This window comes from Coccinella septempunctata, chromosome 2 (assembly GCF_907165205.1).
Source record: "Coccinella septempunctata chromosome 2, icCocSept1.1, whole genome shotgun sequence".
In the NCBI taxonomy this organism is placed as follows: domain Eukaryota; kingdom Metazoa; phylum Arthropoda; class Insecta; order Coleoptera; family Coccinellidae; genus Coccinella; species Coccinella septempunctata.
The window spans coordinates 45,293,483-45,320,188 of NC_058190.1; the positions used below are offsets into that span (position 1 = coordinate 45,293,483).

At 34.5% G+C, this 26,706-nt stretch overlaps 2 protein-coding genes across 8 annotated transcripts; one reads left to right on the plus strand and one right to left on the minus strand.

Moving 5' to 3' along the window:
• The first annotated feature begins 204 nt into the window (after window positions 1-204).
• On the plus strand, window positions 205-21,645 carry LOC123306883 (CLIP-associating protein). 5 transcript variants are annotated; one of them, XM_044889066.1, is made up of 21 exons: window positions 206-365; window positions 3,600-3,801; window positions 8,105-8,382; window positions 8,471-8,727; window positions 8,820-8,930; window positions 8,988-9,139; window positions 9,195-9,431; window positions 9,623-9,879; window positions 9,934-10,118; window positions 10,957-11,082; window positions 11,713-11,736; window positions 12,541-12,627; window positions 12,707-12,984; window positions 13,286-13,423; window positions 13,553-13,612; window positions 15,994-16,837; window positions 18,244-18,444; window positions 18,911-19,058; window positions 19,112-19,292; window positions 19,359-19,562; window positions 19,620-21,645. In XM_044889066.1, the coding sequence occupies exons 2-21, from the start codon at window positions 3,610-3,612 to the stop codon at window positions 19,821-19,823; spliced, it is 4,164 nt and encodes a 1,387-aa protein (XP_044745001.1). In that variant the 5' UTR covers window positions 206-365; window positions 3,600-3,609; the 3' UTR covers window positions 19,824-21,645. The 5 variants fall into 5 exon arrangements, with proteins under 5 accessions (XP_044745003.1, XP_044745001.1, XP_044745002.1 ...); XM_044889068.1 differs by lacking the exon at window positions 13,553-13,612 and having other exon boundaries at window positions 205-365; XM_044889067.1 differs by lacking the exon at window positions 11,713-11,736.
• A 484-nt stretch (window positions 21,646-22,129) lies between these two features.
• LOC123307828 lies at window positions 22,130-26,149 on the minus strand. 3 transcript variants are annotated; one of them, XR_006537011.1, is made up of 8 exons: window positions 25,869-26,147; window positions 24,576-24,803; window positions 24,171-24,429; window positions 23,610-23,812; window positions 23,096-23,349; window positions 22,867-23,032; window positions 22,572-22,684; window positions 22,342-22,468 (listed from the first exon to the last, which is right to left on the minus strand). XR_006537011.1 is itself a non-coding variant. In XM_044890280.1 (7 exons), exons 2-7 carry the CDS (start codon window positions 24,790-24,792, stop codon window positions 22,179-22,181), a joined length of 1,389 nt encoding a protein of 462 aa, XP_044746215.1. In that variant the 5' UTR covers window positions 24,793-24,803; window positions 25,869-26,148; the 3' UTR covers window positions 22,130-22,178. The 3 variants fall into 3 exon arrangements, 1 of the variants encoding a protein (XP_044746215.1); XR_006537010.1 differs by having other exon boundaries at window positions 22,437-22,468; window positions 22,572-22,754; window positions 25,869-26,149; XM_044890280.1 differs by lacking the exon at window positions 22,572-22,684 and having other exon boundaries at window positions 22,130-22,468; window positions 25,869-26,148.
• Between the last annotated feature and the right edge of the window lie 557 nt (window positions 26,150-26,706).

Here is a 26,706-nt window from a genome sequence, read left to right on the forward strand (position 1 = left end):
AATTCTATCTCCTTTTGGAGAATTTTCGAATTGAATGTTCATTCTTCAACAAATCATTGAATTTGTTCTTATCTCAAGCACAAATTTATATATAAGTATCTGTTTGCACTGGGAATATCCGCCAAAATGGGATTGTATCATCATAACAGAAAGCTTTTCTGCATTTTCTGTTCATTTTTGACGTTTATTGAATTTGATTTTCTGTGTTCAATTTTCATGATCGGCAAGATAAAGATGGCTACACAGTGAAGTGAAATAAATATTTGAGTTTTTATGCGAGTTATCGAATATTAATAGTTAATTGAAGTGTTTAGAAGTTTTATTGGGCTTCATTTTTATTTTTTCTTGGGGAATTGACGTTAGAGGTATGTTAGGACCTTTGTTATTCATTGGTTGAAGGTGTTCCCCAATCTGCCAGTCTGTATGCATATAACTGCTTTTTCTAATAAAATTGCACTCATATTACCCTTTCTAGAGCTCATTAATCAGACAATTTGATTAATCAAATGAATATTCTTCGCAAAAGTAATACATAATTATATTCATGATCTATAATTGAGAGATGATTCGAACGATACATATATGTAAACTAGGTATGTTGATGAAACGAAAAACATTGCAATTTCGATGTAGGTGACTCTTGGATCTTTCCTTGAATGCTGTATAATCTGAAACAAATTTTAATGATTTCTCCGCATATTTATAATTATCTGCAAAAAGTTATGTCATTCAAAAACTTGCACCCTATGCGTAATAATTGTGTACATCTATAGGTAGGGTTATTGCAGATGTTGAATTTTTTGCTTACTCAATATTATCTCGCTTTTATCATGTGCACTGACCCAACCAAAATTCCATATTTATTAAATACTAATTAAATTCGCAGATATCAGGTTGTTTATATTTTCTCAATATTATTATTTATATGAAAGCTATAGATTTCGCTCAGTTATATCCAATAATAAACCTTGGATTCGAACACGAAAAAATTATAACCCCCTCTGATATTTTTACAGTCTTTTGTCGTGCAGATTTCATTTGAGGGATAAAAAATTCGTCCGCCTGCCTTTTCTTCAAAAGTAGTGGAAAAAATTGTAAAATTGATGCGAGTTGGTATCATCTGATCATTCGCCAACAATCTTGCCAGCTTTTGTCTTTAGTCGATTTTGAAGGTTGAAAATTTAACACTTCTTAACCATTTACATTAACTTAAGTTTTCAAGTTGGAACTTGCTAAGGTCATCAAATTTTTTTTAGAATGTAGCGAAAAGTGGAGAGTTATTCTTGTAAAATTTGGAGGTTTTATTGTGTGTACTTATAGTTTATTTTCTTTGGTTTGCGTAGGGACTGTTAAAGATTATTAAAGGTGGGATATTCAGGCAAATCATAAGTAATTCGCATTACGGTTTTCTGGTTTTTTGTCATCTTCTTGTTTCTGCAACTGCAAAGGCAATTTTCTCCGCCTTGTTGTGGATAAGTTAGCGTTCATCTAGTGTGTTTTACAACAACCTTCCGCGCTAACGACTTTTTTCTTTGAATATTTTCCATCGTAGTGAACTATTTATTGTAGACTTTAATTCAAGTCAGATCTAGAGTGTCATGAGTGAATTGTTATTTAAGTTTTCATCATCGTCGAATATATTTCGAAATATTGTTTCGTCTTTGAGCTCATTTTATCAATATAGAGAAAGCTAATAGTTTTCACTTTGAATCGCGTTTGTTGTAGGGGCTTAATTCGAACATTTAGTTTGAATGATTTACTAATATTTTTGTACACAATAGAATTAAACGATTAGAGGATAATACAATCTGCTTTATTGACAAACTTTTGACCTGAGAAACACAAGTCGAACATTTCTGAAAATGAAATTCAACGATCTTTGAGTGGAGTAGTCACAGGGCTACTGTTCTCGCTTCTGTTACTGACGTTACTGTTCATATTCTTGGGGATGTAGCTCTCCCTACTAGGTAGTCGATGAAGGTTTTCCATTGAAATTTGCTAATCATTATACTAAACCTTGCATATTTCGAAGTCATGAGAATTATTATCTCTAGTGTAATATTTGCATCGTTCTTCATATCATCATTTCCATAATTCTCATTCAAAAAATTGTAGTTTTTTCAGGATGTTAAAAAATCTTTACAAGATGTAAAGCATCGTTTCCCGAAGTTAGGTGATTAATCAACGTTCCGCTGTTGCCCAAATACAATATGCACGTATAATATTCCGAACTCTACCTGCTTTATTATTTACGCAAACAACTCCGTCTGAATGGTAACAGAAACCTGCGAAACCATTGACTTGTTCTTTTTATGGGAGAGAAAGAATCGAGGCATAGATTAAACAATTACGTCACTGTTAGCAGGAGCTTGGCCACATCGTTATGCCAGTCTCTCCTTAATCTAGTCCGTAATGGTATTATTACCATGTAATTAGATTTGATACGGACGAATTAAATTGTATATCTTTGGAACGGATTGTTGGTATCGACGAGGCTTGCGACGTTAGGAAAATTTCCCTGGTGGGTTTCCATTCAGTTTTGGATTGATCCCTCGGAGAATTGGGTTTTTCTGGTGAAAATGTTCCTTGTTTCTAAAGTAGTTCATCGAGCTTTTGTTCCACTATAAGAGATGGTTTTTATGTCGATAAATATGAATGTATGTTGTCAATGAACCCTTTTTTTGTTGTTGTTTTTCCTCGAATTGTATTGTTACTCGGATGAGAATTTATTCCTATTGAAACAGTGAAAGGAATAATTGATTATTTATCTTTTTATTAAGGGTGGCTGTGGCTACTAACAATAAGGCAAATTGAAACTATTCAAAATCATTCTTCAAATATGAGGTTTTAATATTTGAATCCCTTTGTTTCTAGTTTACGATTTGGCAACAGCGCCTACTAGAAAATAAAAGGAATAATTGCTCGTTCATAAAATAACAACTGTAGATTTACAGCCATCATAAGGCGCATACTCACTGGCGAGCCTCAACAGCAACCGGCCATAAAAATCCCATAAAATTTTACGACCTTCCTCGTTCGTTGCAGACTTCATAGACAGCCATCCTTGTCTATCTCATCAAGATAGTGTATTTGTTGTCCTTTACTATCAACGCATATTTCAGTCGATGTTGCCAACTTGTGCAATAGAAACGAAACGCTTTCAATTTTAAATACCCATTTTAATTTTTCATTTTTAAGTACTCAAAAGAAATTTTTTTGTGAAACGGTTGAAATGGTTATTTCAGAATATGACGTTTCAAAGATATTTCATAAAAAATACATGATTTTTGTCAGAAGGAGTGTTCCCTATTCAACAGCAACGTCAACTATCGGGCTAAATTGTGAATCTGAATCATGAAGAGCCTCACTTGAGACATAAAAATTTCATCAAAATCGTAACAACAGTTTCGGAATCTCGACTGCAACGCCACCTAGTGAATCTAAACCATCCACGCAAACCCTCTCACATAATTCAAATCATATCGTCCCAACTACAAAATGTTTTTAGCTCCATTTTCGCTGGGACCCCCTGTACATATTGAGATGTATCTTTATACTTGGAATAACCTAAATAAAACCTATTTTTTTATTATTCGCAGTGTTGTCGCGATGGCATATTCATGCCCCCGCGACCTGGACGGGTTTTTGCCCCATATGGCAAAGAACGATACCCGTTTGAGGCAGCAAGTGGGCGCGGACCTCCTGGCTTTTCTTGCTGATCTGTCGAACCCAATTGTTTGTCAGGACATCGGGCAGTTAGTCGACTTGCTCATTCCATGGATGCAGAGCAGCAATTTCAAGGTCAGTATATCGGTGCCTTTCAATTAATCAATCAATATGATGAGGACGTCTTTAATTCAAATGAAATTATTGGTTATTATCGGTGAAACGATGATTCATCGATGTCATGCATCGAAGTGTAACGGGCAGTGCAGGATTTTCCATCAATTTTGACTTAGAGCATTGGCCGATCAGTGGTATAGACCTGTGACTTGTGAAGACCCCACTGCGAAAGGTCTAACGGGGTAAAATCACGTGATCTTGATGGCCTATCCACTTCATCTTCTCCAGAGATAAACAAATCGTTCATACAGCGAAATAAGTTGGAAAATTCTATTCTAGCATTATATTTGTTTAAGTCAGGATAAGAAACACATAGTTGTTCAACCATATAAACATAGTAAGGCGAGGCTGGTTTGTCCTTTAGAGAAATAGTAAATAGGATGTACAGAAGTGTAAATACGGTAGTGGATTGTTGTCGAGAAACCGTACACGAAGATCTAGAACTACTTGATAAGTCAGAAGACTTAATACTGGTTGTTCTCCTTACTCTGCATTTTCTTCAAATATTCTACTATATCCCCACAGTAATAAATCCAAAAATTCCTGTAGTAGTAAAGCATGAAGTTCGTTGGTTCCTGACCCCCCTTAACAACATTAAATTTGCCCCTCACGCCCATCTCTTTAGACAACTCCGGAGTTGTCCTCTGGCCAATGTTTTTATTTTTGTTTATTTGCACGTAACGCTGTCGCAGAGCAACGGGAGAAATGCACCGAGTTTTTTAATTTCGAAAATGTCCCCGGTACCCAAATAGACCGGCGTATATTTAGATCCTCCCGTAAAATCGCTCTAATATGTGACCGCATCTACCAGTCGTTTCTTGTGAGTCAAAGTGCTCGTAATATTGTGATTTTTTGGTCTTGCCGGTGATAAACTCAAGGATGACTTCTTTGAGACCTATGCGACTTGTGTAATCGGTGAGCCTGTAAAAGAAGCTATAAAGAGCCTTAATTCATGGCCTTAAGATGTTTCTAGCTATATTGCTTGGCTTGGGATAAAGAGTTACGATGTTGGCTCTGGTATTCGAAGTAGTGTTGAAAATATACTTATTCTAGGGTCTTTATTAATATTTGCCACATCAAAGATTCAAAGATCCTCTTTAGATACATCGCCTTTGGCTTTTGAACTAAACATGACAGAATTTAAAAATTTTCGGCCACTATAGATATTAAAATAATTTGTAATTTTAAAAGACACCTGTATAATATTTCATACTTATTTATTAAGTTTTAAGACTGAAGAACAAACATACGGCACCCATCCCATAAAGGACAAAAACTACTAGGAAGAAGGATCCTTTCGTTTGAAAGTATTAAAATACTTTATTTTTCAATACCAGAGTTGGTGGATCTTTTAAAGGAACTTTCAAAAGATCAATATTATTAACTAAATATTTGGCAAAGGTCTTCAACCTTCTTTTCGTCAATATTGACTCAATGTAGCCCTCTGACGATCAATATGTTTATCAATTAATCGATTTTTCTTCAATATAACCTTGGAAGGACCTATCAGTTATACAGGGTTTTTATAGACGATTGTAACATCGCAGTGGTCATGAATTTTTAAGATTCTATGAAATTAGACCGAAACCTTTCAGTTAGGAGCAGCAGAGTTTAATTTTAATCATTCTCTTTACATACGTTTCATATAGAAAGATAAATATTAGTTTTTGTGGGATATCCATCAAATCTAATCGAGGCATTCAATATTTTCATATAACAGATCACAAGGATTACTGTCAATCTACAATCAACTGTGGCTGCCTCTCACAAATTGCTTTATTGAGATGCAGCTCACTTCACAAATGACTCTGTATATCAGATGTACCGGTTCGAGTGAAATAAACAACGAGGGTCAACAGTACTTTTCTTGAAGTACATTACGAATTATCTATTAAAACTTATATTAACATACCAACGACATAACTTTGAACGCTTGTGAGCTGCAGAAGGTGCAATCCATCTACTTACTATGCAGTTACGTATAATATATTGTGAATTTTCCAGGGACATCAATTTAGATGCGAATAGAAGCTTCTTCTTCTGTGTCACGATTATGTGTTATTTGGGATTGTTGAACTTTGACCTTAGAGTCGCAACACAAAATACAATTATTATCATTATGTTTGGTACAGTATAGAAAAAACTACATGACTGAAGAAATGAATACAGAGCGTAAAGGAATAGTTGCTAACAAAATTCTGGGGTAATTCCTTGCCGTGTAAAAATAGTGTGGGTGTTTCATATATTTTTTTGAGTAGCCCTGCTTGAATGCAGCTCTGTACCTCGGTACCTGAAAATCAATTTTTTCTTTGAAATAAGAAAACTGACAGAAATGAAATCAAATAAAGCAGACATTCTTCTTTCGAAATAACTACTCCACAGAGAATACTGAGAATTTATCGAATCAATCTTAACTGAACGTTACTGTACGCCCAACTTTATGGAAAGTGTTCGAAATGGACATCAATTCCAAAATTATATGCGAAAATTCGCGGAAACATTTAAACCGTCGTTGAAGGTTAACTCTATTTCTGACTTTGTTATAAGAACAAGGAGTTTGTTCGACATAGTTGTTTATTAACGATTATGGCTTTCCATTCCTTTTCCTTACTAGATTTTTCAATCCCTATATAGCTTTACTTTCATCACAACTACTAGATATCAAAGCCGGTGATGTAATATCTCTATGAATGCATATACCTTTATTAATATAGGCGTGATTATTTGAACAGGAGAGCTAATTTAATAGTTGAGTGGATAAATGCATTTTTTCATACGGTAGATGGAAATTTCTATTGTTCCTATCGTCTCAATGGGATGATCTGAATTGGATCATAAGATGTAAGACATCCATATTATTCTTGCATTACTCCAATGAAGAATCTTTGGAAAAATCCCATCTCCGAAGGTACCAATGGCCTACTCTCAAAATTCGAAATATATGTTGCCAAAATAATACTTTCTATAGCATGTAAAGTAGTTTCCGAGTACCAAAGAAGTAATGGAATTTCAAAATTGGGGCGCTTATTGTATATTAGGGTTTCTGAAAAAAAAAACTAGAGTATCAACTAAACATACTCTATTATGTAAACCCTATCAATTGTTGGACAGCCTATGTGGTAATAATTTATCGGACGATAATGATACATAAAAATTATCGAGGAAATAAGAAAATTACACTAAAGTTTGACGATTACGAGTTTGAAGGCAAACGTTTATTACTCATTGTTACTCAATTAAATAACTTGTAGGAAAAATTATAAACTTATAAATGATTATTCCTAGTCATCCCTCTGCATAGAACCATTAGATTTTTCCTGAATTCGCTACGAATATAAAAAATTTCTACATAGAATATCTCCTTAGTCCTTATCATTATCAGCTAAAAGGCATAGCCGATGGAGGTTCCTAAATACCTTCACCTTGTAATTTTGTCGAACGTCAGCCGTTTATAAATAGAATAATAACCAGTTACGAGATGTTTTTCGTTTTGAAAATTGAAATGATAATGTATTTGTCAATTACGACACGTCTTGCGATTATTATCGAACTTGCTGGTTATCCGAATTTTAAACAAAAGCTATATATTGAAATTCGGAATACCTAATGATGAATGAACGTAAAAAAATTAGTTGGAGAGAAATACCACCTGGTTTTTATGCAACCATCTGCAGAAACAATTAATCGATTTCAGAGGGTGAGAGCTTGATGAAGTAAAAAAAAAACAATATACAATATGACAAAAACAACTCTAAATATCCTGAAAGAACGGATGTATAACAGATGTTCAAGAAAACTTAGCAATAAAAGCCACATATCAATAGAAATTTATACCCTTATCTATCGCTGAGCAGTGTATTCAAGCTGCACATAAATCCAATTGACACTGACAGTTATTTCACTTCGAGTGAATTACCAAAGAAAAATTGTATTCTCAAGAAAATGGTCAAATCGCCTGAAGATTTGGAGTTTGAAAGAGAATTGGGAATTCAATACCTTTCTACAGTGAGTAATCTTCTGGGCACGTTCAAAATCGAATTCATTCATTTTAAAAGCGATTTTTTTTGTTACTACGCTCTTATCCTAAAATAATTTTCGGTTCAGGATACCAGGATAGGTAAGTTCAGCTGAAAGACTTTTAAATGCAATCTCGATAATTGGACATTTTAGCGTTTGAATTTCTTTTTTTACTCCCCTTGAATTGTCTTGATTTCTTGCTGAATTTTATTTAAATACCTACCTCACCGTTACTTTTTTGCAGGTATCCAGCAATGGCATAGAGGTTATGACCTATCTGATCGATAGGCTTGGAACAGACTTCAGACCATATATACAGACGGTTCTACCAAACGTTATTGACAGATTGGGCGACGCCAAAGATACAGTTCGGGAAAAATCTCAACTTCTCATATTAAAACTATTGGAAAGAAACGTGCTTTCTCCACAGACCCTACTGGAAAAATTGACTCCTTGTTTTTCACACAAGAATGCCAAAATTAGAGAAGAAGTTTTAAGATGTCTTGTTAATACCTTGAATGAGTAAGTACATTGCGGACCTAGTGCTGGGGGCCAACCTGGCCACAGCTTCCGAATTTTATTTCCATAAATAATAATTTATGCATTGCAGGCACGGAACCCATTCCTTAACATTGAACAAATTCATTCCGGATATAGTGAAGCTTTTATCGGATCCCACAGCCACTGTGAGAGACACAGCATTCCAAACGATAGTTGATCTATATAAACACGTTGGCGAAAAGCTTAGGGTGGATTTGCAAAGGCGAAATCTAGTCCCCGCATCAAAGTGGCCAGCTCTGTGTGCAAGATTTGATGAAGTTAAATGTAGTGGGGAATTGATGATCACTGCCTCTAAAAGTGTTGAAAGTGAGTGAATCAATCAAGTTCTCATTTATTCCTTTCAATAGCGATTTTACAGAAAACACGTTATAAATTCAAATTCTTTCTTTATCTTTCAGTGGATGAAGTGGATAGAGTGGGGCTTTCAACGCCTATTGCTCCTGTTAAAAAGTCTGTTTTAGGTAGCTCTATGAAACGAAGTCTAATAACTCCATCTAGTGCAAATTCAGGTAATTGAGTGTTAGCCCACCAGTTATATGTTTTCTTACGATAAATTTTTTTCTCAGCTGGAGCAGTGGACGAAGACACATTTATTCGCTCCTTCGATGATGTTCCAACGGTACAGATATTTTCCTCCAGGGAAGTTACAGAAATTTTACGGAACATACAGGACACAATATCCGATTCCAGTAAAGAATGGAATAAAAGACAAGACGCTGTACGTACTAGAATATTTGTGCCAGATGAAAAAAATGGCTCGTTTTATTTTTTAGCTAAAAAAAATTCGTTCTCTAGTCAAGGCGGGTGCAACCAGCTACGATGAGTTCTTCACTGGTCTAAAACAATTGGAAATTCCATTGCAATCAACGATTAAAGACTTGAGGTCCCAAGTGGTCCGGGAGGCTTGCATCTCCATCGCGTATCTTGCTCAAAATCTTGGAAATAAGTTTGATAAGGCTACAGAATTGTTGATGCCGCCTCTGATAAATCTCATACAGAATTCTGCTAAGGTAAGCATCTACTTAGTTTTGGAGGCCTTTTGGAATTTTTTGCTCGTCAGGTTATCAAATTGATTCCATTTCAAGATTTGAAAGAAGAAATGTGCTTTTAATCTAGTTCTAATATGTTGTATACAATGTAGTACCAATTTATTGGTTCTATGTATTTGTATCCCACCATCACTATTATCAAACTTTTTCAGGTTATGGCAACTGCTGGAGCAGTAACGATTCGTTTCATAATTCAAAGCTCCCATAATTCCCGATTAATACCAATTTTAACATCTAACGCTGTGAATTCGAAAAGTAAAGATATTCGTAGGAGTTGCTGCGAATTTTTGGAGCACATTCTGACAAATTGGCCTCCGAACTCTCTGGAGAGGCATATTGGTCTCCTGCAGGAAGCCCTCAAAAAAGGAGTTGCTGATGCAGATCCCGAGGCCAGAGTATTTTCCAGAAAGTAAGAGTAAATGATTATTTAAAAAAAAAAGGTGTTTTTATTTGCTCTTTTTAGGGCTTTTTATGGTTTTCGCGAACATTTCCCTGATCAAGCTGAAATATTACTTCAGTCTTTAGAGCTCAGCTATAGACGAGCACTTCAAGGTGAACCGTCAGTGTCTGCTAGTTCCTCCCATAATAATCTTAGCAGTGCATTCAAACCGCCTAGGCAATACACTAGGCATACTTCAAGTACAGCAGGTATGACCACAACTTTTCTTATGTCATATAAAAAATTTCATATACTGATTGATTGTTGCGAAAATTATTTCTAACAAGTGACTGATGATGTCCCAAATAATGAATTATATGGAATAACGTAATTTTGATAATAACCAAAAAAATTTTCTTTACCATCATTTTGAAAAGAAATATGAACCTAAAAAGAAATTGGAGTGGCAGAAGTCTATATTCAGAGTATACCATTTGTAGAAGTAGATTTTAAAGGGGATTGACTTGAACTAAAGGCCCACAGCTTCACTTGATCGGCATCGTTGGTTGAGTTATGCGATACTGATGAGATCAACGACTATGTCGCTACTCTGCTTCGATGTGGACATGTTCTCTGTCGTATTTTCTAAATATAGACTTCTGGCAGTCCGAATTCCTTCATTATCTTGCATAGCCATATGTGTGTTAAAACACACATTAAAGATGAACAACGATTTTTATCATATTTATTTGTTCAGTCATTTCATGAGTATTTTATATTGCTATGCTGCTTCATTCGGACTAATAGGAAGTACTGAAAACCTATCTGCTAGTGAAAGTAGTGCTGGGGGCTTGCAAAGAGTTCCATCGCTACCAAAGTCATATAGACAGCGTAGTGGCATACCCATCTATAGAGACAGTAGTAAGGGTCATAAAGCTGCATTTTTTCCTCTTACCCAGTTATTTATTTTTCATATATCAATTATTGACATTTGCATGTTATTACATGGATTATAATTTCTGTCAATATTACTTTAGTCATTTTTGTAATTATTTAATTTTTTTGCTATTCTGTAAAGCATCGAGTTCTCATTCGATTTATCAACAGATTCAGGAAGGAAAGGTCTGCGCAGCAATTCTGCTATTGATCTGCAAGCAGCTCAAAGGGCTAAGGCAAGGGCCCAATATGCCGCAATGGCTAGAAATAAAATAGCATCTGGTACAGCTAGTTTACGTAAGTAACAACTATTATGCTTCCTATTGTAGTAGTTTGATCAGTAATTCATTCCATCCTTACCCCATTAGTAGGAAGTAGAGGTAGTTCTGCTATTTTTTTCCCCAAAAAGATTGGTAGCAATCAACAAAGATTTAGCTAATCCGCGAAAATATTGATCTGTTATGAGTGAATCTATCTATACAAAGTGAGCAAAAAGTTATGCACAAAATTCACATTTTCGATATTTACTATTAAAAAAAAATTATAAATCTTGAAGATATGAATTTTGTGCATTACTTTTTATTCGCTCTAAACTAAATTCTATTTATGAGAATTCATACACCAAATTTTAAAAGTTCTTTATAAAAAAAATTGCTTGAAAGATTTAACTAGCAGCTTTTCATATTCGTTTGAAATATCTGAGAAACCATTAGTTTTAGTAGAAAAGTTGTCATTTCATAAATTTTTTGCTTGCTTTTAATAAGTTTTGCAGTAGAAATTTTAACAAAGAAGGTGAAACAAATAAAATAGTTCATTATAGGTAGCCCAGAGGGGTTGGGAGTTTCTTTAGATAGCTTATTAATTTCAATTGGCTTTTTGAATGCTGTGGTATACCTACTAACTTGTTGTTGCTTTCTTGTCTTGTAGATGGAGACGTTGCTTCTCATCAAGGTATTTAAAAATAACTTACAATTTAATTGGTCCTTTGAAATAAGTTCGAATTTTCTGTAACAAAATGAGAATATAGAAATTATCTTTTTTGCATGTATTACTACTTATCTGATGTGGAATTTCGATCTGATAGGAAATTAATTCAAAGGATCTGAGGATACTCACTCAAAACACTGAAGTTGAGTCCTTTTGAACTTTGCATTTCTTTTGATCCCATAACTCTCATTTGAAGCGTTAATGTTGAGTGAGTTCTGAATTGAATTCTTGTATATCATGATGAACACAAATTTCTTTGCTGGAATTATACAGTGCTCAAACAGCCGATAATCCTTAGATATATTATGGGGTAAAAGAATGTATTATTGTTTTTATTGGATTCACGAGGAGTTTTCAAGTCTTCTTCTTTTGGGTCACTATACAGGTTGTCCAAAAGACAGTCGATTCGGCCAGAATTTGAATCATTCTCCTAGCCGAAAATTTCTAAGAGTTATCGACTGATCGAGCAGTGTGGACTCACCCTGTATACAGGTTATGCCAGGTGAACAAGCTGCCTCCATATGCATTTTTCAAAATTGTTCGGATACAGCAGTTTATGTCAAACACTTGGGGACAGCTGTGGCAACCAAATCACGTCCTCTGTATAAAAATTGCTAGATTGAAACAGTTTTGGAAAAAAATTGTTTTAGGGCGGAACAATTTAGTTGAGACAGCCTGTATACTGGTACAGTAAATAAGTCATAATGAATTCATTATATGATTCAAACATTTTTTATTACTAATTTTACAATTTTTATCTTCGTGTAGCAAGACCAAGAAAACCCTCTGATTTGGCAGTTACTCAGTCTCCTGAAAGAACACCTAGGACGAAAAACCGCAGTTCTCAATCGCAACGTAAGTAGATTTAAGTTAGAATGAGGTATAATTGAAAAAAAAAAGCTTATACTTATTGTGTAAATATTTCGACTTGCAGCAACAAGTAGGTCAGCATCTCCTAGCTCAAGACTGGCATACCTGTATAGGGGCTCAGATCACGATTCTTCCAGACCTAGAAGGTTATCTTCTGGTATACCTAGATCGACAACCACCTCCAGAGATACATCGAGAGAAACTAGTCCCAACAGAAGTTCACTGAGTAGATTTAGGAACAGGAGTGATCGACCTCCTCTCAGTCCTGCTTCTAGACCTGTTCTTGCTCAAAAAATACTACAGCAGAGTAGGGAAGCTGAAAACGCGTTGGCGGACGCATTCGTGAGTATCCCTTGATTTTTCCTGGTAGAAACATCTGCTTGAAGACAGATATGTCGCCTATAGCCCATTCATTTTTATAAAATAAGGTTGGCCTTGGAAATTTGACACATTCTACTCTATAGGGCGAAATGTGTCAAAGCATTAAGTATTTCTTCAGAAAATAAATTAATTTGGAAGGATGTGGGGGACATAATTAATTAGAATGGCAAATTTCAATTCTGAATAGTTGTTCCTGATACTTTTTCTTTGCCTTTTGTCTAACACTTTCGGCATTTTTGAAGTTTTGTAATTTATTTTCCAGAATGACTCGGCAGATGCCTATAGATCTCCGCGAAAAGTCAGCATGCGTTCAATGGACGGAGGAATGCATTCGGACGAATCTGAAACTTCCAGCGTGTGTTCTGAACGCTCATTCGATTCTTACAAGAGGCCATGTGACGTAAGTTAAATAATCAGATTATGTTAGAAAATGCTGCATGAAATATGTGGCTAATATTGCTTTACCACCTGATTGTCCTTGATCCAGTGTCATGTGTCAATGTTAATCGTAATTATTCTCTCACCTCAGTCGTATTCTTGGAGTGGTTCCCAACAACGGCTGTCTGGTAGGGACTGGGAACCAAGTCAAGTAAGTACTTTTTCTTGATGAATTTTCGAATGAAAGTTGAATGAATAACTTGAAATTCAAGTTTTGTCACACACTGATTAACAATTTTCTATCATCGCTAAAAATATGAAGAATCTTGAATCTACTGCGATTAATGGTGGTATTCTGCTTTCAAGTGTAAGCCAATCTGTAACTTTTCATAAGCTTACAGGAAAATTGCAATTCTGGACGCTTTTAGTGGTCTACAGCTTACAGGAATCCGTTACTATTTACGATAAGTAGTTCAAAAGTAACACTGTAAAGAAGATAGTAACAGGAACATTTCCAGAATTGCAATCGAACACTTACAGATCGATCGTACGCTACAGATTTGTAACTTATGGATGAAAAGCAGAATACAACCATAAGGGCCAATTTCTCCAACGAGATTAGACGTATAGTCCATTCAAGAATGGTTGACATCCCAGTAGGTCTTGAAAATCCAGACGAAGCTTAATATCCGATCACAAAATATCTTCAATAATTTCTGTAGTTTCACGCACAGAACAGGAATATGCAAATATAACTTAGACAAGTATTTGAAAACGAGAAATATTTGAATTCAGAGCATGTTAATCACCATTCAAAATTGTACGATTAAATTAAGAACATTAATAGCAGTACAAAATTCAAATTATCGTCGGTCAGTGCATAGATTCACACATCATAGGACTATAGATCACTGTTTATTCACAATAACAACATGAATTCCTCAAAACAAAATCTCAACATATGAGCTATTACCAACTTAAATTCGATTTTCCATAGCCACCCGAGATGTCAATCATTCCTGAATGGACTATAACTGGCGTTAAGGAAAGACACTTTCCGATTTATGTCGATTACGCATATTAACTTCAGTTAAAATGGGGTGTCTCAGTGTTTTGTGGTTTCTTTGTCTTCCTCAATTCACTGCAGATGTCCATGTTAGAAACTGTTTGTTTGAATTTTAATCTGAGTTTAGTTAAGCGGAGTTAATTGCCGTTCGGTGAAATTGACCCTAGGGAGATGGAAGGTAGGTATTATACAGGATGAGTCTTTGACTCGTACAAATATTTCAACAGTAGATTCTTGAGGTCAAAAGAAACACTCTTTTCCTTCAACACTTTTTCTAAATCGGCTCGATTTGAAAGATACAAGCTGTTGAAAAACCATAAAAATGTAACAAAACGTCACAAACGGTTTTATCGAATGCAATGAATTTCGGAATATAGTTTTCATTTAATTGATTAATCTTTTCCGAATAGGATACTCTAACAATTTGTCAAAATCAGCTGATTGTTCGTTACCGTGGGGCACACAAAGCTTTTTATTATCACTATAAAGAGGCATTTCTGAAAAAGCTATAGTCTTATCACTCTAATCTAACGTCGGGATGAACATTTTTTCCAAAAACATGCACAAAACACAATACTCGACCAAAACAGCACGCGAATCAATGGAGGGAAAAGCTTGTGTGCCCCACGACAGCGAACACTTAGCTAATTTTGACAAATCGTTAGAGTTCCCTATACAAGATGTCACCTACGTCTTCCAGTTTTCCCATTATGACCATTACGTACCATAAAAATATAAAAAATTCAAAGAACCCAACTCTTAAAACTAAGTTGGACGCTATCTAATGACTATTTGAACATTTTGTAAAATAAAAGTATTCCTCATATTTTCTCGAATAATGCGCCGTTTTCTACTGATTTGATGTTCAAAAATAAAAAAATATCTGTGATATTCGGAAAATTCGGTACTTTGGTTGAATACAACTCTGTTTAAAAGATCCACAGATGTGTATTGTCATAGATTTAGCTTGTTATTTTGAAGGGAATTTTGTTTCTCCAGGGGTGCCATGGATCATTATGAAAACTCAAAATGGCTATATCTTTTTATCAAGGCCGAATTGGAAAAAATGTTATAGGAAAAAAGTGTTTCTTTTGTCCTCAAGAATCTACAGCTAAAATATTTGTACTAATCAAATACTCGCCCTGTATTGTTGTCTTTGTTTTGGTTGATTATTTCCAAAAAAACGTTCTAAAAATCGTGTTTTCGACTACCTTTTTTGGCAAAGTAATGGTGAAACCTGAAGGTTAAAATATATTGAAGAGTTTAAAAATACTTTTGTGAGAACTATAGTAATTGAATTGATGTGGCCGATACTAGATCCATAATTGAACTTGAAACAGATTATACGATTCTCCCAAAATGAGTTTTTAAATCACGAGAACGGTTTCGCTATCACAATAGCATCTTCAGGTCAACTGAAGATGAATTTCAAAATTTATCGTTCTTTCTGATATTTGAAAATGAGATCTATTATTAGGAATTACAATTTTCCTCTTATTATAATCATGATTGTGTTCTTCCTTCAGGACATCAACGAGATAATCGCACTGTGCACGAGTTCGATATGGCAAGAAAGGAAAGATGGACTAATATCGTTGCAACACTACATGAGTTCGGACAAAGTGATCAAACAAGCCGAACTGAAGCACCTCACAGAAATCTTCACCAAGATGTTCATGGATGCTCACACTAAGGGATTAAGCCTGTTCTTAGACACACTCCATGAAGTGATCAAAATATACAAAAACGACCTCCACTATTGGATCTATGTCTTGCTTCAGAGGGTGTTTCTGAAGATAGGCACAGAACTACTGAATTCGGTCCAGAGCAAACTCATGGCCACGCTTGATATCGTCAGATCGAACTTTCCCATACCTCTGCTGATTTCCAACGTGTACAGATTCCTGGTCGATTCTACTCAAACCCCGAACGCTAAGGTTAAGACCGTGGTGCTCAACTACCTTACGACGCTGTGCAATTCGATAGATTCTAGCGAATTCTCGTTTCAAGCGCCCGCCCCGCAGGCTCTGCAGAAGATCATTGTTTTCTCGCAGGATTCCAAGTCGGCGGAATTACGAACTGCCGCTAGGAATTGCATAGTCGCCATGTGGAACTGTAATACGTCGCAGGTGACCATGATGCTGTCGGAACTGCCTAGAGACGTGCAAGATGTTGCTTCCAGCATTGTGAATTCGCATATGAGGAAGAGCTCGAATAGCAGCGAACCCAGTAGCCCCTTGGTGGGAGCGAGTCCGAAGGCCATTTCCCCAAGTACTCCCCCTAACAGGAATGGTTTCGACCAGGAAGAGATATATCGGAGTTTGAGAAAAACGACTACGGAAATCCAGAACTATAGTTACGAAACTTTAGGTGAGAAGTGCGAAATTGTTTGTTATGATGGTCAAAAATTACTTTCATGGTATGGAACTATCAACGCGAAGAAACACACAAATTCATTTGCAGTTCCATACTATGCAGTTTTTTCATTTATTATGTATATCTATTGGCCAACACGTCTAGGCGTTTGGCCTCCATTCACATTTATTTTAGCACTCGGTTGGCCATGGAAATTTGACACATGTCACTCTGTATAGTACGAAAATGTGGGGTTATGACGCTTGTCAAAACATTTTTAGGTTTTAAATCAACGCTATGTTGTCCGTTCTACGTGAAAGTTTTTGTTATTACGTATTTTATCACAATGTCGAATCTCTTCGCAAAATATGTGACGAACATAATTGAAGTTTTACAAACTGATTGAAGGCATACCAAATCCAGTTCTTTGCATGGAAAATACAAGAGATCAGTATAATATCATAATATGCACTAGCTTGAGGAGAGTTAATGTTCGTTATCTTCTTTGACTAAAGTTTGAATAAGTTACATCTGTTGTAGATTTCAAAAATATTAACCCGAAGATGAAATTCATATGATGCAGTGGTTGGGAATGGGTATCTCTCAAAGGAATTATCAAATAATTACAAGAATGTTAAATTCTTCAACAAAAATCATTTTGCATCAATGGAAGTAAAAGGAATTAAAGGAAGTTTCAAGTCAAGATGAACTTCACCTTTGAACAAAAATTTCACATGAATAAACAATTGACAGGACAACTGGCGCGTATTTGTGGCTGTTCATCTTAATACATTGATATAATAATAATAATGAGGCATTTATTGGTACATTAAGACATTTATAATGTAGAGGACAAGTGAAATGTAGAATACAAAAATCAATTTTCGGGAACTTATTCTACGATGACATTCATCGAAAATCCTGTAGTAAACTTTTCTCATTAATTCACTCAAACATAAAATTCTCAAATGCAACCACTTTTTTGGGTTTCCTAATAGAAGGAAATTCTTTGTCATCCTCTTCATCCCTTCTGATCTTGAAAATATTCAGCTGAAATATAAGTCGTTTAGATTCAGATGAAACATTATATAAATTCACTTACATTGAATATGTTCGCTACCGTCTGACGTATTGTGGATTTTAGAATATCAGGGTAAAACTTTTTGAATGAGCGGACCTGAATTCTAAATAGCACTTCCTGAAACCTTGTCTCTTTTTTCAATCATTTTCGGCATTTTCGTAATAAAAATTGATATTAGTTGTGGCAACGGCGTTATGACATTAACGACATTTCATGAGTGCCAACCTTACTCGGTTATAGTTACAAAAACTTGAGAAAATTATTTCATAGCCAACCGACTGCTAAAATAAATTTGAATGGAATATAGATTTTTTTAATGAAATCCTTTTTTTACGGATAGGAACTAAGCTGGATAGAGATAGAGATACCACTTCGCAAGATTCGGGAATATCGCAAATGTCCTTGGGAAATGAAAAGGCAGAAATTGTTGCACTGGAAGAAAAAATGGAGGATTTGTCTCTGAAGTCCGGCTCTCATTCTTTGCCATATTGTAATGTGAACGGTTACTCTAAAACTGAATCTAATGGCTTCAGAAGTTTGGGTGAGACAATTTTAACACATATACCTACAGGTTGTTTCCCTATGAACTGAACAAATATATTGAGTAATTTAGATGAGATTAATTTTTCTCAAGATTTCTTCTGTCAGTTGCCAAATTGGATTTAATTCTTCAAATATACCCGATTTTCTAAAAATTTAGGTAAAAAAACTTGACAAGAATCGAACATCACTGCTTTCTTTCATGTACCTATACAGTGAATTAAAAATTTGAATTAGCTTTCAGCAGCCTTCCAAATATTCGCCACACTCATTAAACTATTGCTGAAAAATGACCTCAAGCACCCTGTATCTCGCTTGTGCTGTACATACATCATAAGGCAAAAATATTTCAATTGATCTGATCTGACTATATATGTTTGTCCAGCTCATGGTGGAAACACCCCGTATATATTCAAAATAATTTTCGTAGCAATTACATGTTCATTTTTTTCCTCACCACCATTCAGGAATTCCCTGTACAGACGTTGTAAGGAGTATCTTAGAAATTTGTGTGATCGGCAATCCTACTCCTGCCTACGAAAAAAGAGAACTGATGGCACAACTGATCGACTTGATACAAAAAGGACAAACGGAGAGCATCAAGATCAATTTCAAGTAATTTCGTCGCTCATCCGTGATGAACCTTTTCAAATTCATTCTTATTTCAGAAAATTGTTGAGGATATTCTTGGATCACTTGAATGAAAAGGGTAACTATATGACGCAAGTTGTAGTTTTACAAATCTTAACTGCCATATTCAAATGTGAAGATTTGAGAGAATATTGGAGGAATTTTGTTGAATTGTTAACATTGAGAGTATTGGAGGCGCATTGTCATGAAAAGAGAGAGGTAATATTTGGCTCTCCTTTCAATTGTTATATCACTATTTTATTGAATATTTTAAACTTTTCGTAGGTTGTGAAAATGGCCGAGATAACGGCAGCTGCCATGAGTGTGTGTCCATTCAACGTAGTGGTCAGTACACTAGCACCTATAATTCTTACAAGTCCATATCCATCTGTGTTAGGTGCTATAAAAATGCTAACGAAATTGGTGGAATCGAATCCACATGAACTTAAGGATGAATACCTTGAACAAATTATGCCAGGACTAATCAAGGTGGGATCAGTTAAAAACTATGAAAAGTTACATTTACTAATTTTATTCTGTTTACAGGGAACAGATCATGTCGAAAGTCCAGTTAGAAAAAGTTCTATTTTCTGTATGGTCGCAATTTATAAGGCTGTAGGTGAAGAACGACTGGGAGAATACATCAGCAAGCTTAGCGCAAGTAAGGTGAAATTACTCCACTTATACATCAATCGAGTGGAGCAAAATACGTCAGTACCCACCAGTCCCAAAAACACCGCTACTAGCTAGTCCTGGCCGTGAGTAAATTGTGAGAACATGTAAATTTTTTAGAATGTACCGCTTGATGTTTGAGTTCAAACAGTTTCGAAGATAATTTTAATCACTGATATTCTGTACAGATAATGGTTAATTATTCTTCTAAACCTTTCAAAAATATAATCGGATGGAAGACAATTACTAATATACGTTGAAATGAAATGGAAGTGGTTCATTAACGAGAATTTAATTTCCAATGAGACAGAATTCACTAAGTTATTATTATTCTTATTTATACATTATGTATACATTATTTGTGATATGAGTCAATAGATAATAAATATTTTTATATTTCTTTGACGAAAAAAATTGAGTATTTTTGCGCAATTATAATTTATGAGTTTTGCAGAGCTTTGTTGTATTTATTTGAGAATAGAATATCAGTGCGTCAACGGAAAAAACGTTTGATGATAAACACACACATTCTCTTCGCTATAAAATACTGAAATTATGAGTAGACAAGTAATTTGATGTATATTCCAAAAAAAGCTCAAACATATCACATTTTTATTTTGACAACATACTTCCATCTCCTTTTGCTGAATCACATGTTCATGGGAAAAAATCCTTTTTTTCATTAATCGAAAAAATACTTGTTCTAGTCGCCAATAATATTTCATAGTGAATTCAAAGGAAAATTGTTGTTTATGAATTTTGCATTTTCATTTTGGAGTAAAATGAAAAATGTATTTATTTTTTGTTACATTTTCTTAAAAGTATAGTGAAGATGTTTTTTCGTAATATAAATGCACTTGCTACATTTGGAATTTTTCATCTTAAAATTTCAAGAGACGAAGGTGTGTTTAAATCTTTGAGAATGAACTGTTTTAGCCAGTGACAGGAATTGTTAATAGTATGAAAGGGAATTTAGAAAGCGCTTCTTGTTATGTGTCTGCAAATTTGTTGACACACGAAATTATTTCCTAGATTAGAACATTTTCTATCATTAAATTTTTATATATTTGTTAATTTGTTCTTTTTTAACCCGTCATGTGGTTGCATACTTTATGAGAGTTAAATATTTTAACCGAACATGTATATATTCGTCATTGTTGTTTCCAACATTTTGCACATGGAAGAACAAACGAACAGAATTCTCTTTGATGAACGCTATAGAAATTGTATATATTTTCTCGATTCATCACTTAGTCATATCTATTACTATACTATATATGTAGATTTCCTACTAATTTCGAGTTGATTGTGTAGATTTCATGAATGAAAGTGTTTTTTTTTTTCGAATGAGGTGAAAATGACGTAAACCATGTGATGGTATGATTCCCTAGAGACATTGTCCTGGCATTTTATAAACTGATCAATACATTATTGATTGCTTTCCACTGAGCCATTAGAATTTGCTGCACTTTCAGCTTCATCAAATTATACGTTCAATTCTGATTTGAATATTTACTGCTTATTTAATAAAGGTGTATTTTTGATGGGGCGAGGAGGGGGGAAGAAAATTACGTAATTTTATATGGCAAATAGATGTTATATCCCAGTGTTTTTGTAACTCAACTAATAGTATATGTTATATCACAAACCCATCTGTTTAAAAATTAGGCTATTTTTGTTTATTATATGTGATAACTTTTAATAAACCATGAGCGAGAAATATTTTGTATGCCAAATAATATAGAGCTATACAATGTGCTATACTTTTTAATATTTTAGGTTGTATATAACACATTCATTTTAAGTTATTTATATAATTGATAGTATATAAAACTTGCTTTCGTTCGTTATTACAGTGAGAATCCTCATCTGATTTTAATAAAGTACACTTTAATAATCAGTTGGATTTGTGTGTTCTTTTGAACCCTTATAATGTTGTGTTATGCGTAAAAGACTATTCTACGGTCACTTCTTCAGTTTCTCCTTTCAGTAAGACTGAAGGGCTAGAAAATTAAAAGGGCTTCAAAATTTGTTGTGAACGAATGGGTGTTAGATAGAGACGAGCTAAGGGAGGCCAGGTCTCGATTAGGATCCATAAAAAATGGATTTTAAAATTTATCATGAAAGTGTCTATGAATGGCTCGATTCTTTTTTTTTATTTGAATTGAAAACTTATTATTATATCAGCCCAACCAAGATCACAGTACCCGGAAAAGGAATCTTCCAGCTAAGAAATATATCTCTCCAAATGGAAACATCTTAGAGTGTTGATGAAAAAAAATCCAGCATCGAGAAAATATTCACCACAATGCTAAGAGACAAGGAGATTGACCAACCACCGTCGAAATTCATAATATACAAAAACGAGTTAATGAAAATCGAAATAGGAACAAATCAATGATTTTATTCATCTTTAAATACAATAAATATCTATCAAATCCTCCCATATTGTAATCCACCAGTGGAAAACCCAAACGATGAATGGTCATGCAGCAGTTTGCTTCCAAAATGAGATGAACCAGTTCCACTACTGCTTGAGAATATACTGCGTGTATAAATCGATAATGTATTACCAGATCTCCTGGCTCTTAAGAATCCACCAGTCGCGATAACCGTGGCTATCAAAAATAGTATTCCAAGTATACAAAAAGATATGGCAACTTTGTGATAGGATATACACAGTGTCTCTTCTCGGGACGTGCCTTCGAATTCAAAAGGGGAATCTAAAACACAAGGTGCATTTTTAAGTTTTCGTGGATGAATTTTAGTCACTGTACATGTTTTCATCGATTAAGGATACCAAAGAAAATAAAATATACCACATACCCCTTTTGATACAAAAAGAGATAGTTTTGCCCCCTAGTCACTGCTACTTATTCCTATTCTCCTCATTTCTTCATAAAAAGAGTCTAACTATCAGCATGCTTTCCACAACATATCTAGGGATAGGTAGTCAGAAGTACACATATAAGGGGTAAAGAGAAGAAAAGGAACTATTCTGTAAATAGACTGTACACATATACAATACAAAAGCACAATAATATTATTATTACATTTTTGCTGAATGATCTGCATATACCTATGTACAAAAGTGCCTTTTTTATCTAAAGTGAGTACTTACTGATCAAGTCTTCATATTCTTTGGTTCTGTGATATTCGTTTATAGTAGGTGCAAGTACTTCAACGCTATTGAAAATTTTTATTTGATCCAAAATGTTCTCAGTTTCTTTAACAACTTTTCCAGAACGGTAATCGTGGTTGTTCGATTGGTTTAATGCACAGTTAGTCTGCATTCAGAAATCCAAAATTATTTTTCAATTTTTCATACATATGGTGACAAAAAAACATACCTCAGAGCATGAATTCTTACAAAGCAGTAACATACAGGTCATATGTAATCTGTCTCTATCAGGAAATTTAAAAGCTGGAAAAAGTGTTATCGCTTCTTGATATTTTGTTATTGTTTTATCGTGAATGGCTCCGTACTTCAGCTTTGGCATTATTTGATCGTCAATAGGACATCCTTTATCGTTTATTAGCTTTTGGGAAGAATCTCCTAGTCCATCATGGGCTATGCAATCCACAACTTTCCATCCTATTCCGACTGCAAAATATTTTTTTGTTTATTTCAATAGGGGAATTCATTTTTCAAGATGAGTATCTATAATCCCCATCCCTATAAACGGCTACAGTATTTCTATCAACACTTGAAAACTTTTTTCTGGACGATTAATTAAATTATTTCGATTCGAAGAATAGCTGAAGCAGTATCTCAGTCAGAGAATATTTACGAGAGGAGAATGACTGGTTCAAGAAAAAATTGTATCATACATATAGCCGCAGTCAAATATTATACAATCCTACCTGGTAATGTAGATTTAACGATAAGTTTTGCCGTTTCCCCAACACGAAGTTTATCATTTTCAAGGGAATCATTTTCCTTTTCAGAAATTATTTCCATCCATGCCTTGGCTCCTTTAACTGATTTATGATATTTGGTATCTTCCTTATATTTATTTTTTTGTACTTGTTGGTTCCAGACCTCATCTTGTCGCATCCTACCGTTCCTGAAAAGTCGCATGTTTTTTCCAATTACTTATTTTCTCAACCAATATTGATCAAAAGCATAGCAAGCATTTTTGTTGCAGACGTGAAATAACTGAAGATGGAACATTGAACTAAAGTTCAAGTTCTTTAGTTCAATGAGATGGAATATTTTTTGTATGAATTGAGGCCGATTATTGGACCATTTCCATCATTTTGATTGTTCTCTTCAACGTTTCGACAAGCATTCGCCATAACCGTCTTTAAGAGATCTGAAACGGCTGGCGAATGATGGAAATAGCCCAATAAATCATACTACAATCGTTTTTTTATAGTATAGTCTATATAGACAGACGCACAATTCTGCCTTTACCGTATTACCTTTTGATCACGTCATCTTTCAGATCAGCTTCCAATTCATTAATCATAGTTTGGCTATTCAGAGAAAATTCTTCTGAATTTATTTGGCAAGAAACATGAATCTCTTGATCTGCTATCTGGCGTAGATGTCGATCTTGCTGTATCGCCAAAGTAACGCTATATTGCATCAATAATTCCCCATTTCTTCCACTTTTAGAACTCAGCCTCAATCCACATCCATAAGTGGGTAAGTTTAAGGTCACTGATTTCTGCAGAGATCCTTGAAATAGGAAATATTTATTTGAAATGCATATAATATCATACTTTTTTTAATTTGTCGAATCTTAGATACTAACGAAAGCCTTACCAATGTAATGCTACATCCTCATTTATCGAAATTAAATCCTAAATCATTCAACTGCTTACCGAAAGAATTGCACTCCCTTGAAAAGTCTTTAGCTGAAAGCATCCCTTTGAAGGGATGTTCCAAAGTTACAGTAACGTTGAAGGAGTCTGCATTGCATATCACATCGATTGATTCTATTTTGTTCTTCACTACTGGAAGCCTCAGTTGTTGAGTGGCTAACACTGTACTCAAAATAGTAGTCTTAACCAACCAAACTACCGCCTTGTGAGGAGCCATATTTTTTACTACTGAAATCAGAAATATTTAAAATTGTTGGGAAGTGATTACTTTTGAGATTTTCTCATATTTCACTCCTAAAGATTCAGTCGACCTATTTTCTTGGTTCATAACTTATTCTAAAAGAATAAAAACTTTTTTTTTAACTTTTCAAGCCAAATGTTTTATCAAAATTAGTTCACTCCAAAACAAATTTTCTATTAGTTCTCGATTGTATGGTTGTTATAAAGCATGACATTTTTATTTCCGCTCTTAAACATTGAAAACCATTTTTGCACGAAAAACTAGGTCGATCTGTTACTTTTGTACTGGGAACTATTCCACTTCCAAGTGGAGTAGCAGTAAATTGAAGTTCCGCTATATCTTTTATTTCTGTTCAATTAACTAAGACAAAGAACTCTCGTGGGAAGAAACAGCGCGAAGAAACATCGCAACTTCAATCACAGTTTTTTTGTTTTATATCTAGCTCCTAAGACCGTGTAAATTATTTTTCTTGACACCTGTATAATAAAAAAAATTATCTATTCAATAATACGTTTCAATAAATCAGAAAAAAAATTTAAATGACTACCAAATATATCAAACTCAGGTAACAAAATAGCTCATAAATCTAAAATATAAGGAAATATTTATTGGAACATAATATATATAAATGAAAAGGCTGAAAGTGAAAAGAATTAGATGGCCTCTGTCAAATAGCTCTAGCAGAGCCTCGGCCTCTAGTATTTTCCTGTTTTTAATATTGCTATCATAAATTAACTTTACTGCCTCACCATGTATCTCATATGAACTCGCTATAGCCAAAGGCAATAATTTTTTAATCATACTGTATAATGACATAATTTTTTTCTTTCATTTCGAATATTTGAGTTTCTAAAAGTTGTATTGAGGTTTTCTGCATAGAAAATTTCTGCTCAGTTTTCCATATATTTCATTACTTGATCTCCAGAAATTTTCAAGAAAAACCCTTTTGAAATTCGAATTAAACTCTTGAAATTCGCAGTGTATACTCATGGTCTATTGATAGGTAATATACTAATTAAACGTTATAAATGAATGATATTCCTGAAACTCACCTCGAATAAGTTATATTATAAATCACAAAAAAAATGTGTAGCGCGTCTCCGGCTCAAAATATACCTATTCTAGAATTTGTTTCGACACCTTCGATCATTGCGATTCTTAAAGACCACTGCGAAGTTCAGACTAAAAGCATAGTTACGCATTAACGTTACTTTCTTTGATGAATTACAGTTCCTTACGGGACTTCTTGCAGCACGCGGTATTGCAACTGGAACAAAATCTAGATCGTTCGTTGAATTCTATTCCTTTTTGCGTTCCTTTCTTTCGCTTGTGGAGGTCAGGAATTCACAAGAGTGGAGATATTCTCGTAATCAGGGGAAAGATGGGAGAAAATAGAGGAATCACTTGTATTTGCTGATAAATGGAAATTCCTTCATGTAAACTGTTATTTTTGGCCAGATATTCGTGACTCTGAATGGGACGAGTAAAAATTGATGATCGTTTTAACGTTGTGAAAATTAGTTATCGCAAGATAGGCCAATTCAGGGGAGTTTTCAGCTAATTGGCTAAAGGGGGTGATTCCAAAAAAAATTCAAAAAATATAAGCTAACAAAAAATTCTAAGAGGGGGTAATTATCCGATTACCCCCACTTGAAACCGCCAATGTTATACTTAAGAGAGGATACGGCTTTTTTCGTGGGGTGGTAAAATTTATTAACAAAAAAAAGCAAAAATTTTGATCAACCAACCAATAACTCAGTCAATTCCTGCTGTTAGGCTCCTAATTTCTTAACTGAATTAATCGGGCGATTTTTTTAACTAGAATGAACAAATTAAGAAATTATAAAATGTATACAAATATTATATAAAGATTTTGATCTAATTCTCAGG

What these genes read in the sequence shown, in the direction of transcription:
- LOC123306883 (XM_044889066.1), top strand. Translation starts at nt 3,610, where the DNA reads ATGGCATATTCATGCCCCCGCGACCTGGACGGGTTTTTGCCCCATATG. An exon ending in TGCAGAGCAGCAATTTCAAG is followed by an intron (nt 3,802 to 8,104) that starts GTCAGTATATCG and finishes ACTTTTTTGCAG; the next exon opens with GTATCCAGCAATGGCATAGA. An exon ending in ACGCGTTGGCGGACGCATTC is followed by an intron (nt 12,985 to 13,285) that starts GTGAGTATCCCT and finishes TTTATTTTCCAG; the next exon opens with AATGACTCGGCAGATGCCTA.
- LOC123307828 (XM_044890280.1), bottom strand. Translation starts at nt 24,792, where the DNA reads ATGGCTCCTCACAAGGCGGTAGTTTGGTTGGTTAAGACTACTATTTTG. An exon ending in AAGGGAGTGCAATTCTTTCG is followed by an intron (nt 24,430 to 24,575) that starts GTAAGCAGTTGA and finishes TCCTATTTCAAG; the next exon opens with GATCTCTGCAGAAATCAGTG. An exon ending in GTAAGAATTCATGCTCTGAG is followed by an intron (nt 23,033 to 23,095) that starts GTATGTTTTTTT and finishes TTCTGAATGCAG; the next exon opens with ACTAACTGTGCATTAAACCA.